The sequence below is a fragment of the Eschrichtius robustus genome, chromosome 7 (assembly GCF_028021215.1).
Source record: "Eschrichtius robustus isolate mEscRob2 chromosome 7, mEscRob2.pri, whole genome shotgun sequence".
NCBI classification, from domain to species: domain Eukaryota; kingdom Metazoa; phylum Chordata; class Mammalia; order Artiodactyla; family Eschrichtiidae; genus Eschrichtius; species Eschrichtius robustus.
Genome location: NC_090830.1, coordinates 138,628,084 through 138,643,474, shown reverse-complemented (window position 1 = coordinate 138,643,474; position 15,391 = coordinate 138,628,084). Strand labels below are relative to the sequence as shown.

At 56.8% G+C, this 15,391-nt stretch overlaps 1 protein-coding gene across 1 annotated transcript in view; it reads left to right on the top strand.

Annotated features, from left to right (window-relative positions):
• Positions 1–15,391, top strand: part of STK32C (serine/threonine kinase 32C) — an 82,805-nt gene that overhangs the window by 60,801 nt on the left and 6,613 nt on the right. The window contains exons 3-10 of the mRNA XM_068549110.1: positions 8,441–8,592; positions 10,313–10,486; positions 11,353–11,390; positions 11,489–11,578; positions 11,990–12,093; positions 12,703–12,819; positions 13,964–14,089; positions 14,164–14,295. Coding sequence (XP_068405211.1) covers positions 8,441–8,592; positions 10,313–10,486; positions 11,353–11,390; positions 11,489–11,578; positions 11,990–12,093; positions 12,703–12,819; positions 13,964–14,089; positions 14,164–14,295 — 933 coding nt within the window. The remainder of the gene's footprint in view (positions 1–8,440; positions 8,593–10,312; positions 10,487–11,352; positions 11,391–11,488; positions 11,579–11,989; positions 12,094–12,702; positions 12,820–13,963; positions 14,090–14,163; positions 14,296–15,391) is intronic.

Here is a 15,391-nt window from a genome sequence, read left to right as displayed (position 1 = left end):
ATGAGCCCCGTAAGCCAGACACTAGGCCATAACTTCACGGGGCTTTACAAGCATTGCTCCATAAGGTCGACCTTAGTCTGTGGTCAAACCTGATTCGAGTGTCTGGTATTTTCGCTGTAAACATCTTTGTCCCAAGCAGTTTCCCTGCCCATCTAATTGGCTGTAAAAGATAAAATAACTGGCTGACAGTTTGGTTTGACAGTTGGATTTCAATGCCGTAAAAGCCAGATTGCAAACTACACTTGAAAATACATGTCAGTCGGCAAATTCTTCGTGGGCACAGCCATCCCTCCCACCTATCAAAACCAAAAGTTTCCCAAACTACAGCAAATATAAAAGAGGTGGCTAGTAATTCACGACAGTCTTGGAGAGCATTAATTATCAATTCTGTAGCTAATTTAGATACAACGTCTCACGCCATCTTTCCCAAATGTATCAGGCAATGTTGGAAGTTGGCAGAAAAAGAAGACTCAGGCTCCTCCTATTCCCTGGAAAGAAATGGTTACGTGATTCCTGATGAGTATACGTTTCTTGAAAATGGTGAAACCTTTTTGCTGTTTGATGGTGGAGAACATGATGTAGACAGAATTTTGGTATTTGGCACAGGATCTGGCGGAGATGATTTGGAGAAATACAAGGGCTGAGCGTGTGATGGAAAGTTTCCGTGTAGCCCAGATGTGTACTGCTAGTTACGTACATTCCATATATCGATACAAAACAGTAGCCTCCCTTGTCTGTTCACTTTACTTCCAGGGAAATCCAGAGAGAAAGCAGATTTTTTTATATCGTAAAGAATTTACATCCAACATTAAATCTTGAATCCTTAATGGTTGGTCGACTTTTAAGAAAGGAAGTTTCATTGCTTTTTCTAAGCTATACCCAAATACAACTATAATCATGAATCTACACACATGTTAAATGTATTCAAATATTTTTTGCATTTTTATTTTTTACAATAAAATCCTTAAAATTTTTTGCTATTAATTTTCATGTTTCATTGTCTTATTTATTTATTTATTTATTTATTTATGGCTGTGTTGGGTCTTCGTTTCTGTGCGAGGGCTTTCTCTAGTTGTGGCAAGTGGGGGCCACTCTTCATCGCGGTGCGCGGGCCTCTCACCATCGCGGCCTCTCTTGTTGCGGAGCACAGGCTCCAGACGCGCAGGCTCAGCAATTGTGGCTCACGGGCCCAGCCGCTCCGTGGCATGTGGGATCTTCCCAGACCAGGGCTCGAACCCGTGTCCCCTGCATTGGCAGGCAGACTCTCAACCCCTGCGCCACCAGGGAAGCCCTCATTAAGTCTTTTTAAATGTCTCTCTTTGTTTTATTTTTATTATTTTATCTTTTATGGCAAAATCGTATTATGGCCAATTAGTTGTCTCTGCTTGCAGCAAAGATTCTTATGGTAAAAATACCTAGAACCACTTGATTCCACGTACCTCGTTTTAAAATATGATATTCCAGCGGAAGTCTGGTAACGTAACCAATGTTTTAAATTAAATCCTGTTACAAGGAGAAACATATTCTATTGACCCTATATGTAAATAACTATATTGTCATGAAAACAGGACATTTAATAAGAGTTTCTGAATTTTGGAGGGATCAGGTTGGGAGAAAAGATAAATGTCTCAATTCTGTTTACAAAGGTATAATTTTTCAGATTGCCGTAAGCTATTGGCTTAAAGAGAAAGAGAAAAATACTTTCTTAAGCCTGGAAAACAAAACATTAAAAAACTAACAATGCTTCAAACAGAAAGTCATAAAAATGATAATCATCTTCATGAGTTCATTTAGTCCCATGTAATTAATTCTTGTTTTCCTTGATCTTGGATTAGTAGTTTTATGAACCCATCAGTTTTTCCACTAGATTTTAGAAAGGCTCATCTGGTTCAGTGGTATGGTTTTAGTTACCAGAAACCTGTATTCCAGGGTCCTTGTCAGAGTTCTTTCCATGAACTTTTTAAAGATGAAGCACTTTTGTCTGAAGTTCATTGTAAAAGCTTTCAGGAAAGCATCAGAGTAAAACAGTAACTATCTGTAAATGACTAAAGATTGAAAAATAGCCATGGTCGAAGATCTGATGAGTTTATTGCAGAAATGATGCAATTGACATGGACATTTGGTTATTTCTGTGGCATATAGTATTTTAAGATAATAATTGGAATTATGACTGATTATATAGAGAGTGAGGACATTGAAAAATTTCTAACCATTTTGTGTAACTTTGGAAACACTTATATATAAGTAACATATACCCATACAAATATAATCTAGAGAAGATTTATCACCAGTTTTAATTTGACAATATTTCCCATGTAATTTAACATATCAAATATGCCTAATTAGTTTAATATCTCTGTTTTTATAAGGTAAGATAATAAATCTTTTGAAATTCTCCAGGGGCCCTCTTGAAAATCCCAAACTTAGTTCAAGGTCGAAAAGACTTTATTTTGAATTTGATTTTGGGAAGTTTGTAAAAAATGTCAAAAAGTTGAAAACACGATTAAATAAGATTGCAGGTCACTATGAAACAATATTTAGCCATTGAACCTAAGTGACAAAGTTTTTTTTTTTTACATCTTTATTGGAGTATGATTGCTTTACAATGTTGTGTTAGTTTCTGAAGTGACAAAGATTTTGAAGGCAAATATAGGAAGTCACATACTTGAGGAAAAAGAAAATTTAGTTCTTTTGATATTGAGAAGAGTCAGTTTTTCTAAATAATCAAAGACCTGATAAAGGCAACACGAAGCACAGGAAATTGGTTAAGACACAGAATCTTTGTTTTCTAGGCAGGTTACTCAAAAGGTAAAGAAAAACCTTTTATGACCTCTTTTTTATGAATACACTCTTTGTTCATCCTATGGGAAGATTAAATTAAAAAGAAGACACAGAATGTCATGTCTAGTCCTAGGACTATAAAAATAAGCACTTGTATAAATTAAGTATCTCTAAAACTCTCAGAAATACAGAAACTAATCCAAATGTTTTTCAAGTTCATGTGATCTGGGATAATCTTTGGTAAATAAAAGTTAAGTCTTTAAATGGCTACCTATTTTAATGTGACTCTAAACCAGTGAGCCTTTTCATGGCTTAAAACCAATCAGCCTTTGTGACTTAACCATGGACACAGAGGCGTCCCCGAAGAGGGCACAAAAGATGCAGCCCTCACCAAGATCCAGAGCTTCTCCCAAGGTCAGCCCAGAAGAGCAAAGACCGCCGTGTCACAGGTGGTCACAGACAACTCAGCCTCTCCCGAGCCGAGCGCCCTCTGAGCTGTGCTGCTGGACAGGCTACGCGGAGATGTCGCAGCACAGACAGGGCAGTCTGGGGGGAGCTGGCAAAGGCTCGTATGGCTCTGAATGACAAGTGACACGCAAGAGACAGGACAGCAGTGACCACTCCTGGGCACTGTACGTCCATGGATGACCCACGGACTCCCAACACCACGCCCCCCAGAGTCACGTTCGCAGACCAGCTCTCACAAGTGTCTCCCTCCCGCCAGTCTGCATTCGGAAGGGAAGAGCCAGGAGACATCTCTACCACCCCCCCCCCACCCCCAAGGGGCTCTGCCAGAGATCCCGCAGCTCTTGTCAGCTCTCCCAGGACCCCCTCTGCTTATCTTCATTTTGAAAATTTCGACTGGCTTTCAAACAATAATGTTAAAAGTGATCTAGAAGGGACTTCCCTGGTGGCGCAGTGGTTAAAAATCCGCCTGCCAATGCAGGGGACACGGGTTTGAGCCCTGGTCTGGGAAGATCCCACATGCCGCGGAGCAGCTAAGCCCATGCGCCACGACTACTGAGACCGCGCACCACAACTACTGAAGCCCATGTGCCTAGAGCCCGTGCTCTGCAACAAGAGAAGCCACTGCAATGAGAAGCTCACGCACCGCAATGAAGAGTAGCCCCAGCTCGCCGCAACTAGAGAAAGCCTGTGCGCAGCAACGAAGACCCAACGCAGCCAAAAAATAAAGTTAAGTAAATAAATAAATCTTAAAAAAGTGACCTAGAAAATGCAGAAAGTTCAGGAAAAGATCACTGTCCTGAGGCCGTCTTCACTGACATCGGCAGCACCCTTGCTGGGCTTCTTCCTGTCCTTCCTGCATGGCAGCCCCACGCAGCTGCAGTGGGCTTCCGCTCTGGGGGCCGGTGTGGCCCTCGGCACATGGGCCCTTCCTGTCCTGGCGGGCCCAGCTTTCCCCCACCAGGCAGGGCCGGGTGATGCTGAGGCCAAGACCAGCTCCGACAGCCTCCTCTGGCTCCAGAAACCTCAGGCCACGGATGGCCCACCCTTCTGCCGTCGGGCCACCTGGTGGGCACGTTGGGGATTTCCATTTCCAGAATTTCACTGCATCTGGAAAATCGGGCCAAGTGGCTCGGTTGTGGTGCCTTGAGTTCCTCTTGGTGATGAAGGTGCTGCCCGGCTGCACCACAGCCCGCGGGAGGCTGGCGCTGTCCTCCCTGAGGCAGCGTCCACTAGAGCGAGTGGCATTGCGCTGGCTGGTCTGTGTGATCAGAGCCGGCTGGCAGCTGGAGCTACATCTAATAGTATTCCGGGACGTGCTGTTTCTACATCAGTGCTCTCTGGGAGGGAGCCATTGGCCTTGCATCTCAGCAGTGGCAGAATTTTACTTGTGTTTCTGGCCGATGTCTGCATAACAGGCCCATTTTCTTGCCCAGGTTGGCAGCCTACAAAGGTAGCACCCATCAGCCCGGTCTCCCAGCTCCAGGCCAAGGGTGGGAAGGAGGCGGAAGTTTCACACTTGAAAGGGCTCGAGGGCCTTTCCCTGCAGCTGGGGTAGGTAGGGGTGTTCTTCCTGCTGAGTGATGGAATCATGAGGAGCTTGGGGGCAGCCCCAGGGGCAGGCACTGGCCTTCAGAGCTCCCAAGGGACTCAGCCAGGCTGACAGCCACGGAATGTGCCCCACGGCATGTGCAGAAGTTCAGGGGTTCTTCTCCCGTGACCTCGGCCAGCAGCCCCCGTGGGGCAGCCCACCTGCCCCTCTGGGGCCCTGCCGGCCACTTCCTTCTCGGCCCCTGGCTGGGGGGTAGTGGAGGAGAAGTCTAGTGCCTCACCCCAACCCTGCCACAGGCTCAGAAGTCCTGAGAAGGCATTTGGAGAGCAGATGTGACAGGCTTTTAACTGGTATAATTGCACTTTATCAAACATAGTTACGTAGCCGCCCAGGACCGGGTCTCTGTCTCCCCTTCGTCAGTCTGCATTTCTGGGTGACATTCTCAGGCCAGGGCCGGGCACATGGAGACGCATGAAAGCACATTAAGTCAAGCCCGTGCTGTCCCCGGGCAGCTTGGAAGGTTCTGGGTGTGCGTCCCCAACGCCCAGGGCAGCCAGCTGGGGAGAGCACTCTGGCCATCCCAGGGCAACTTTGGGGCCGTTTTGCTGAAATGAGAGGAAAGATTCAGAAAGGCTCACTGTCCTAAAATGTGTGGCCTTTAGGGGCCTTGCAGTGTGGCCACCTGCCCTGGCATGCCAGCAGGGCCTGGCGTACTCAGTGACAGGTTGCCCGTTACTGCCCAGAGCAGCCCTGGCAGCTTGGAAAGCAGTGTTCCATGGCAGTGACACCGACCCTCGTCCGGGTCCCTCAGGGCACCCGGAGGGCTGAGTGGCTACATTTGTTTCCTGGGGCTGCTGTAACGAGTGACCACACACTGGGTGGCTTAAGACAGCACACATTTATTCTTATTGTTCTGAAGGCCAGAGCCCTGGCCTCAGTCTAACTGGGCTAGGATCAAGGGGCCCGCAGGGCCGTGCTCCCTCGGAGGCTGGAGGGGAGAGTCCGTCCTTTGCCTCCCCCCTCTTCCCAGAGCTGCAGCCCCTCCAGGTGTCACGTTTCCTTCTGCGTGGCCTGGATTGTGTCCCCAGATCCACGCTGCAGTCCAGCCAGCCCCCAGGGTGATGGTGTTTGTGATGGCTGGATGAGGTCGTGAGGGAGGGGCCCCTGTGACGGGAGTGGAGTCCTTGTAAGAACAAGAGGCCAGAGCTGGCTCACTCTCTACACGATGTCACCGCGCAAGGCCACGCAAGGACACGGTGAGAGGCGCCACCTGCAAGCCAGGAAGCACCCTGACCTTGGACGTCCAGCCTCCAGGGAATACATGAGAGAAACACCTGTTGTTTGAGTTGCGCAGCCTGTGGCGTTTTGTTGTGGCACCAGAGCCAAGCAAGACCCTCTTCTGTCTCCGCTCCGCGCCCGCCGCCCCCGCGAGGACCCTGTGATTACGATTAGGGCTGCCTGGACCTGCCAGGACCGTCTCCCGCCTCGACATCACCAGCTTAACCACACCTGCAGAGTCCTTTTTGCAGGTGACGTCACATGCTCACAAGGTCTGGAGACAAGGATGTGGACATCCGTGGGGGCCATCGTTTAGCTGGTCACAGCAGGGAACACGGCCCTAGGTGGACTCGTGCACACAAGGCCCGGACTTGACCTTGACCACGACCAGTTGGCAGAAGCCTCTTACCCATCGTCCTCACTGACTCCTCACAAGCTCGCGAGCCAGATGGAGAAACAGAGGGTCAGCCAAGTTCAGAGGCCACCGGCCAGCCAGTCGGAGTGGACAGGCCTGAGGGGAGGGACAGGCCCGGGAGGCAGGGCCCTCCGGCCGGGGAGAGAAGCTGGGGGGGACATCAGAGCTGCCCTTGCCCACCCACAGTTCGGGGCTCCCTTCTGCACACGCCCCATTGCCGGCGGGGCCGCGTGGTTTCACAGTGTCGAGACCAGATGGGCGTCGTTGGAGGCCTGAAGCGATGTGGGTCTCAGGCCAGCGCCCCAGCCCCACCCCTCCGGTCCCCGGGGTGGGGTCTTCCTGGGGCGTCGGCCCAGGTGACGCAGCTTCAGGCAGGGCTTCATGGGCGTCTGGGTGGCTGTCGCAGCCCCTGGTGGGGTTTGTGCCCCTGGGTTCGAGGTGGGGCAGTGTGGGCTCGGGGTGTGCAGAGCTCAGTTGTGAAACATGCCCCCTCTGTGCCCGCGGGCGTCACCTGTGAGCTCTGCCTCTTGGGGCTCCTGACGCGGCCTGTGAGCGGCACGGGGGTGAGCGTGGAATCACCTCGAAACCGCAGCTGTGCCCGTGAGGGTCACTGTACCGGGGAGACGTGGGTGTGCAGGACTCAGGCTGCCTCACCACGTGGGTGCGCCTGGGCCTCGGGCGTCTGCCACCAGATGGCGCCACGATGACGCTGCAGGAACGAAAGCCAGGGAGGGGCGCGGCGTGCCCTGCCCCCAGCCCCAGCGTGGCTGCTCTATTTGCCCGAGCGCAGGTCTGGCTTCTGCCTACATGGGTGTGTCATCTCTACTCTGTTTGCGTTAAATAATGTAGCTTGACCTTTTTCCCTTGGCATTTTTAAAATTGTCACACGTCATTAAAAGTATTTATAAATATTATTCCAGGGGCTGTGTGATATTTCATTGCACTTACTTGCCTGTGTCTATAAAGATGTTGGATGTTAAGGTGGTTTGAAAGTGTGTTACACAGTTTGTTCACCTGTGAAGGACATCTTTGGAAAAGTCACTGCGTTTCTAAGATGCGTTCCTGTGTGAGGGACGTGGGTTTCACCAAAGGGTTGGATCCAGCAGGTTTGGCCCAAGATCTGGTGCCCGTTGAGATGTCTGATCAGTGCCAGGCCACCTGCCTTTGGGTGAGGCATCTGGGACAGTCCCCCACCCATCTGGAGCTCCAGAATTTTCCACTTCCTGCAGGTCCCTGGCTGTCACTCCTTGAAGATCTGGAGACTGAAGGCTGTGGGAAATGGCTTGGGGTTATCTGTCTTGCGGGGATGGTCTCTCCACTTGAATGGGGGGCGTGGCACTGGTTCTGCGGCCCAGTATTTTGTACGTTGACCCTGGTTTCCTTTGTCCGGGTTCTGACTGATGCTCCTTGGCCACGAGGGACCCCATGCCGAGTTTCTCCTTGTTCTGTGCTTCTCATTCCCCTCTGCATCCTGGTCTCTCTGCAAGCAGTTAGCCCTGTGTTGGCGGTGTCAATGCTGCTTACTGACATTGCAGCTTGCTGCGCAGAGGGTTGGGGTTTGAGCTGTGCAAGGGCCCCACCATCTGGGAGCGTCCCTGTTGCGATGGGGACGGTGGCCTGTGCTTGGTGGGAACAGCAGCTCTTGCTTCTGGGCTCCCTGGGCGCAGGGCGCCAGGCGGGGGGTCCTCTCGTTCATGCCCCATCAACCCTCCGAGCCAGTCACTGCCCCAAGCCCTGGGAAGGGGGAGCCCAGGTCTCGGCTGGTGAGGGGCACGGGCACCACGTGGGCCTAGCCACCCCCGGCCTCTGTGCTCTCAGGCCGGGTCCCCCCAGCTTCAGTCTGCACAGGAGACTTGTCCCGCCAAGGACAAGTGAAATCCGGTCATTTCAGTGTCGTTAGGCCGCGGTACCCATCCCGGCAGCGGTGCTGATGTGCTCTCTGCCCCCAGGTGTGCATAGTGCAGAAGCGGGACACGGAGAAGATGTACGCAATGAAGTACATGAACAAGCAGCAGTGCATTGAGCGGGATGAAGTCCGCAACGTGTTCCGGGAGCTGGAGATCCTGCAGGAGATCGAGCACATCTTCCTGGTGAACCTCTGGTGAGCTGGCGGGGTGGAGCCCTTCTCCTGCCCTGGGCGCCCTCCCCCTCCCCCCTCCCTTCTCTCCCCCCTCACCTCCCAGTGCCCCAGGGCCAGCACCGTCCAGGTGTCCACACCCACACACACGCACACACACATGGCACTAACGCAGGGCTTCCTGGCCTGCAGGGATGCCTGTGACACACGCAGTTTCTGGCACTGAAGTCAGGGAGGGGGAGTTTTAGCACCTAACTCTGAGTTTCCTCCACAAACTGGGCACCAAGACCAGCTGGGGGGTGGGGGAGCCTGCAGTGAGATCAACCCCTTCCGCTCTCCCTGCGAGCCCCTAGAATGAGAACAGTGTGGCTTCTGGTGGGAAGAGAGAGGAACATGACATGAAAAATTAATTCTTTGTAACTTTACTCTTGAGAGAGCCAGTTGATTATCTGAGAGCTCACAGAAGAGATTACAAAGTGGACGGAGGTCCTTAAACCGTTGTTTTCCTACTGCCACCATCTTCATCATCTCATCACTGTCTTCTTCTTTATCACGTTCATCCCCATCACCATCCTCAACATCACCACCGTCATCACCATCACCACCATCACCACCACCATCTTCACCATAATCACCACCACCACCATCACCAATATCACCATCACCACCGTCATCACCATCGCCATGACCACCATCACCATCATCACCATCATCACCAACACCATCATCACCATCTTCACCATCATCACCACCGCCATCACCATCATCACGATCACCACCACCATCACCATCATCATCACCATCACCATCACCACCATCACCATCACCACCATCACCATTGTCATCACCACCGTCACCACCACCACCATCTTCACCATCATCATCACCACCATCGCCACCACCACCATCTTCACCATCATCACCATCACTATCACCATCATCACTATCACTGCCATCACCATCACCATCGCCATCACCGCCATCACCATTATCATCACCATCACCACCACCATCACCGCCATCACCATCATCACGATCACCACCACCATCACCGCCATCACCATCATCATCACCATCTTCACCATCATCACCATCATCACCAACACCATCATCATCTTCACCATCATCATCACCATCAACATCACCACCGTCACCACCATCACCGCCACCACCATCATCACCACCATCACCTCCATCACCATCATCACCACCACCATCATCACCGCCATCACCATCATCACCACCACTCTCATCACCACCACCACCACCATCACCACCACCACCACCACCACCACAGTCACCACAGCTGCCGGCTGTTAGAAGCTGGTCCCTTGCCCAGCCCTACATGAGCATTTCTCCTCACTGTCTCAATTTCTTCTTTTAACAACCCTCCAAGGCAGATATCTTTATCCCCTTTTTGGAGAAGAGGAAACCAGGGCAGCAGGAAAATGGCCCAGAGACAGTGCTGTGTTCCACTCTCCATCAGTCAGTCATGGGCATCTCTGTCCCAGCTGGGCACCTCCCATGGGGACAGGCCTCTCTGTCTTTCCCGAGGGCTCTGGCTCCAGGTGGCTCCTGAGCAGGGGTGGAGTCAGCACCTTGGGCAGGGCCCCTCTCCTGGGAGTGCCTGGTGGGGGGTGGCCTTGGGGCCAGGCCCTTATGGGGGGACTCGTCAGGTGTGGCAGGAGCTGTGACGCTGGCCCCCCAGCCGTGCGCCTGCCAGGTCCTCCCACGGTGCCCACAGGTACTCCTTCCAGGACGAGGAGGACATGTTCATGGTGGTGGACCTGCTGCCGGGGGGAGACCTGCGCTACCACCTGCAGCAGAACGTGCAGTTCTCCGAGGACACCGTGCGGCTGTACGTCTGTGAAATGGCCCTGGCCCTCGACTACCTGCGCAGTCAGCACATCATCCACAGGTGTGTGCACACCTGACGGGGCGGGGGGCCTGCGGGTGCCGCCCTCCAGCGGGACCCGGATGGGCTCCTGCGTGCTCTGCCCTGCCCTGACCCGCAGACCTGCCCCCAGGTGTGGCACTGGGCCCGTCAGTGCCTGGCTCCGAGGCCAGCCCCATGGCTGCACATATGATGGCCACCTGGGGTGGGTCCTGTCTGAGCAGCCCCAGCTGAGGCCGGGCACAGAGGGCTGGTGGCCTTCATGGGGTGGGGAGGGGGGCTTCACCTGGTCTGTTCAACTGCAGGATCCCTGCCTCCGCCCAGCAGGTGCCCTTGTGCCCATCTGCCATGTCCTTGGCAAATTCAAACTAATTTTAACATTCAAACTAATTTTAACATCTGAAGGCAGATGAAATGAGGAAGATAAAGCTGCATCCACAGGACAAAACACAAAATCCCATGTGGTATAAAGTGAAGTAGACATGATTTCTGCGTTTCTGCCTGTGGGATTCTGTCATCTGGTCATGGTGCAGGCACCGAACATTTACTGAGTGCCGAGAGGCTGGGAAGGCAAGGCCTGAGGCCAGCTGGTGGAGCCACAGACCCCCAGCTGACAATTCTGCGCAGCCCCGGGGCTCTGGGAGAGGGCCCCGCCTCGGGGATCCAGGCGAGGGGGTTCTGCTTTCACCCTCTGGGGGCTTCGGTGCCCCTCGGCGTCCAGTGCTGGGCATTCTCCCCGCCGTCCGGCCTCAGGAGGTGAAGGGCTGGGTTCACCCAGCTCTGCCAGGGTGCTGCCGGGTGGGGAGGGGGTCTTAGGACCCGGCTCGTGGGAACCCCCAGCCCTGCCGGGATCTTTGGACTCATCTCCCTGCTTCCTGCTCTTTCTACAGAGACGTGAAGCCCGATAACATCCTCCTGGATGAGCGAGGTGAGCCCGGGCGTGTGAGCCCGAAGCCGCGAGGGTGTGCGCCCCTGCCCGCAGGACACGTCCCCTCGGGACAGGCATGCTGTCCTCTCTCTTCACAGGACACGCGCACCTGACCGACTTCAACATCGCCACCATCATAAAGGATGGCGAGAGGGCGACCGCGCTGGCCGGGACCAAGCCGTACATGGGTGAGCCTCGCCCCTCCCGGCCCGCGCCCCCCCGCCCGCTGGCCGGCCGGTCTCCTCCCCTGGCCTGTGGCTGGCGCGGTCGGGTCACTAGCCTACAGGCACGGCCTCAGGGGAGTCAGGCTGCTAAGAACAGCCAGGCTTGATCCGTGCAGAAGAATCTGAGTGATGGGCGTGTGTTGTGGGTCTGATAATGAGACAGCCCACCGTCCTCATCAGGCTGTGGGGCCTGGACTTGAACCAGGCGGTCAGTGGGGAAGGATGGACGGACTGACCACTGAGGGCAGCTTCCTAGTCCGGCTCTGGCGGCAGCCTGGTCTCTGGGCCTGCGATCACGGGCCCTGCGGTCACCGGGGCTGGGGTCACGGGCCCTGCGGTCAGGGATGCTCAGCCGCTCCTTCCCTCCCTGGAAAGCTCCGGAGATCTTCCAGTCTTTTGTGAGCGGTGGGACCGGCTACTCCTTCGAGGTGGACTGGTGGTCGGTGGGGGTGATGGCCTACGAACTGCTGCGTGGATGGGTACGGAGCTCCTGCGGCCCGCGGGCTCAGTCCCCAGACCCCGAGCTAGCTGCGTCCCCCCGGGGTGGCCCCAGCTCCCAAAGGGGTGAGGCTGCCCCCGCCCCCAGGTGCTCAGGGCGGTCCGTGCTCTCCGTCAGCGAGGCTGCACGCTGGAGGGGGCTGGGGGCAGGCAGAGAACCCTCCAGCAGGGCTGCCCCCTCAGGACTTCCCGTGAGGCTCGTGTGCGGGTGGGCCCCTGTGCTCTCCCCGCAGCTGCCACGGCCCGGCCAGCGCCGGAGCCCCGGAGGCTGGGGGCCTCGTCAGGTCGCCACCTGCCCTTGCCACCTCCTCGTCGGGGCCTCCGAGGCACTGTGCCCTGGAGAAGGCCCTAAGCAAGGCAGCCCCCTCTGCCCTCTGCAGCTGGCCCACCAGGCCCAGGCCCCCTGGGGGTGCTCTGCGTCCTTCCCAGCCCATTGGCAGCCTCTCGGGTCGCCTCCCCGGCTGCACTGCAGGCTGGGCCTCCTGGGCTCTCCCCTGGGCCTGCACCGGGGGCTGGGGGCAGGTAGGGCGCGCCTCGGGTGGCCCTGGGTTCGGGGAGGCGCCTGCCGCAGCTCTGCCTCTGCTGCCCAGAGGCCCTACGACATCCACTCGGGCAACGCCGCGGAGTCCCTGGTGCAGCTGTTCAGCACCGTGAGCGTCCAGTATGTGCCCACCTGGTCCAAGGAGATGGTGGCCCTGCTGCGGAAGGTGAGCCCCTCCCGGCCCTGCCTGGAGTGCAGGCCCGGCTGGACACGTGGGGCTCGACGGGCATCCTGTCCCGAGGGTGGGCAGCCTGGAGGCCCTGGTCCGGGGAAGGCATCTGGTTCGTGCCTTCCGCGTCTTGTGTCCCTCTGCGGCCGCGCTTCCAGCCTGGCCCGGCCACCGGCTCCTTGTCCTGCTGTACGAGCTCGGCCCATGTGAGCACCGGTGCAGCTGAATTTAATCCTCGCGACCTGGTTGCGCCTCACAGATGCCCAGACTCAGGGCAGGTCACCCCATCGTGTGTGTTGGCGGGAGGGTGTGCGGGGCTGGGTGCCGGGGCCGCCCTGCTCTGGTCCCCTCCGCCCCGGTCCTCCTGCTGGAGGTGGACAGCCACTGGCCTGGCCAGCCCCCCACGGGGAGCAAGCAGAGAAAACCCCACCTGGAGAGCCGCCCCTCAAGCACACTGCTGCGTCGAAGCTGGGTCAGGACGGGTGAGGGAGGGCGTGCTGGACATTGGTGGCCCGGCCCACCCCCAGCTCCTGTCTCCCGGCCCCGGGGTCCTGCTGGGCAGGTCCTGGCCCCTGCCCGGAGACCTCTGGCCCTGGAAGTGTAGCCAAGCAGCTAGAGGCCCTCCCCCAGCCCCCGAGAGGGGCTCTTAACACAGCCTTCGCCCCGCGCAGCTGTGCCCACGCCAGCCAGCTGGCTCACAAGGTGGGACCTCGGCCGCCAGAGGCCCAGGTGGGGAGCGAGGAGAAGTCTGGGGAGGCCTGGGACTGGGCCTCTGGTGTTTCCCCCGGGCAAGGCGATGGGGAGGCCTGGGACTGGGCCTCTGGTGTTTCCCCCGGACAGGGCGATGGGGAGGCCTTGGACTGGGCCTCTGGTGTTTCCCCCGGGCAAGGCGATGGGGAGGCCTGGGACTGGGCCTCTGGTGTTTCCCCCGGGCAAGGCGAGGGCTGTGACGCTGGCCATGCGCGCACGGCTGCCCTGGGGCCTCCTGGGGCCGTGACGGTCGTCATCCTGTCGGGCTCCAAGCGGGAGGGCAGCTAGCCAGGCTGCAGCCGCTGCCTCTGATGGGCCCAGGGAGACCTGCACCGGGGCCAGTGAGTGCCGGGCAGACCTGGGCCCCCGGCTGACCGGGGCCTTGTTCCAGCTGCTCACCGTGAGCCCCAGGCACCGCGTGTCCAGCCTGCGGGACGTGCAGGCGGCCCCCGCGCTGGCCGACGTGCCGTGGACCGAGCTGAGTGAGAAGAAGGTGGAGCCTGGCTTCGTGCCCAATGTAAGCCCGCAGGCCCGGGGTGGACGGGGCGGGCGAGGGTGTCCGCGTGCCGGGCTCAGCGCCGTCCTCCACAGAAAGGCCGCCTGCACTGCGACCCCACCTTCGAGCTGGAGGAGATGATCCTGGAGTCGCGGCCGCTGCACAAGAAGAAGAAGCGTCTGGCCAAGAACAGGTCGCGGGACAGCAGCAGGGACAGCTCCCAGTCGGTGAGCGCGGGGCCCCGGCGCCCAGCCCGGCCGCTGCTGCTGGCCCTGTGCTCCCTCCTCCGCAGGGGGGGCTCCGGCCGTCGCGGTGTGCGGGTGCCTCCTGCCTCACCCAGCTCTGGCGTGGCTGCGTAGGGCCAGGCTCTGCCCCCGCGGTCACGGGGCCATCTGTGCACGTGCGTGTGCGTGTGCGCGTGCTTATGTGCATGTGTGTGCGCGCATACGCGTGAATGTGTGCGTGTGTGCGCGCATGTGCATGCGTGTGTGCACGTAGCCTGCATGTGTGCGTGCGTGCATGCACGTACGTGTGAGTGCATGTGCGCGTGTGTGCACTTGTGCGTATGCATGTGTGTGTGTGCACATGCGTGTGGGTGTCTCTGCCTCTTCGCACGAGGACACCAGTGACACTGGGTAGGACGCGTAGTGCAGGGTGACCTGCCCTTTACTTGACTGGTGGCATCTGCAGGGACGCCGTTTCACATTCCGAGGAAATGGGGCCAGGACCCCACCCTGGGGGACATGGTTCAACCTGTCACAGCCCCTGTCCTGCCCTAGGTCAGCTGCTCTTGGAAGTGGGGGGCGTTCCCGGGGAGCAGGGGATCCAGCCTGGACCCGTCCCTGGGGTACGGCCGGTGTTCACAACTAGGGCTGCGGGTGTGGGTGGTGGTGGTCACAGTGGGGACACTGTATGTGCTCGGCAGTCCCCCAGCCCCCGGGCCCGGCCGAGCCTGTGGGGACGCCCTGGGATGCAGCCTCTCACACCTGGGGGGCCCTGTGCTGCCCCCGGCCTGGGTCCTGGTCAGAGAGATGGGCGTCAGCCTCTTCTCCCTGCGGTGAGGGGCCAGGATGGGGTCTTCCCTGGAAGCCTCCATTTCTCAGTGAGAAGGTGGGTGGGCTCCCATCCCCTCCCCTGATGGCAGCCCCTGGCGCCGGCAGGGGCACTGCAGGTGTGGAGCTGTGCTTGATTTCCTGTTGGTCTGGCTTTGTTCTTGCTATCAGGGTGGGAGTGATGGCTTCGAGTTCTTTAGATGGAAGAGTTGAAGTTACATTCCTTATTTCTGTTTTTTATTATTGATCAATAAGAGTTATTTATTTACAT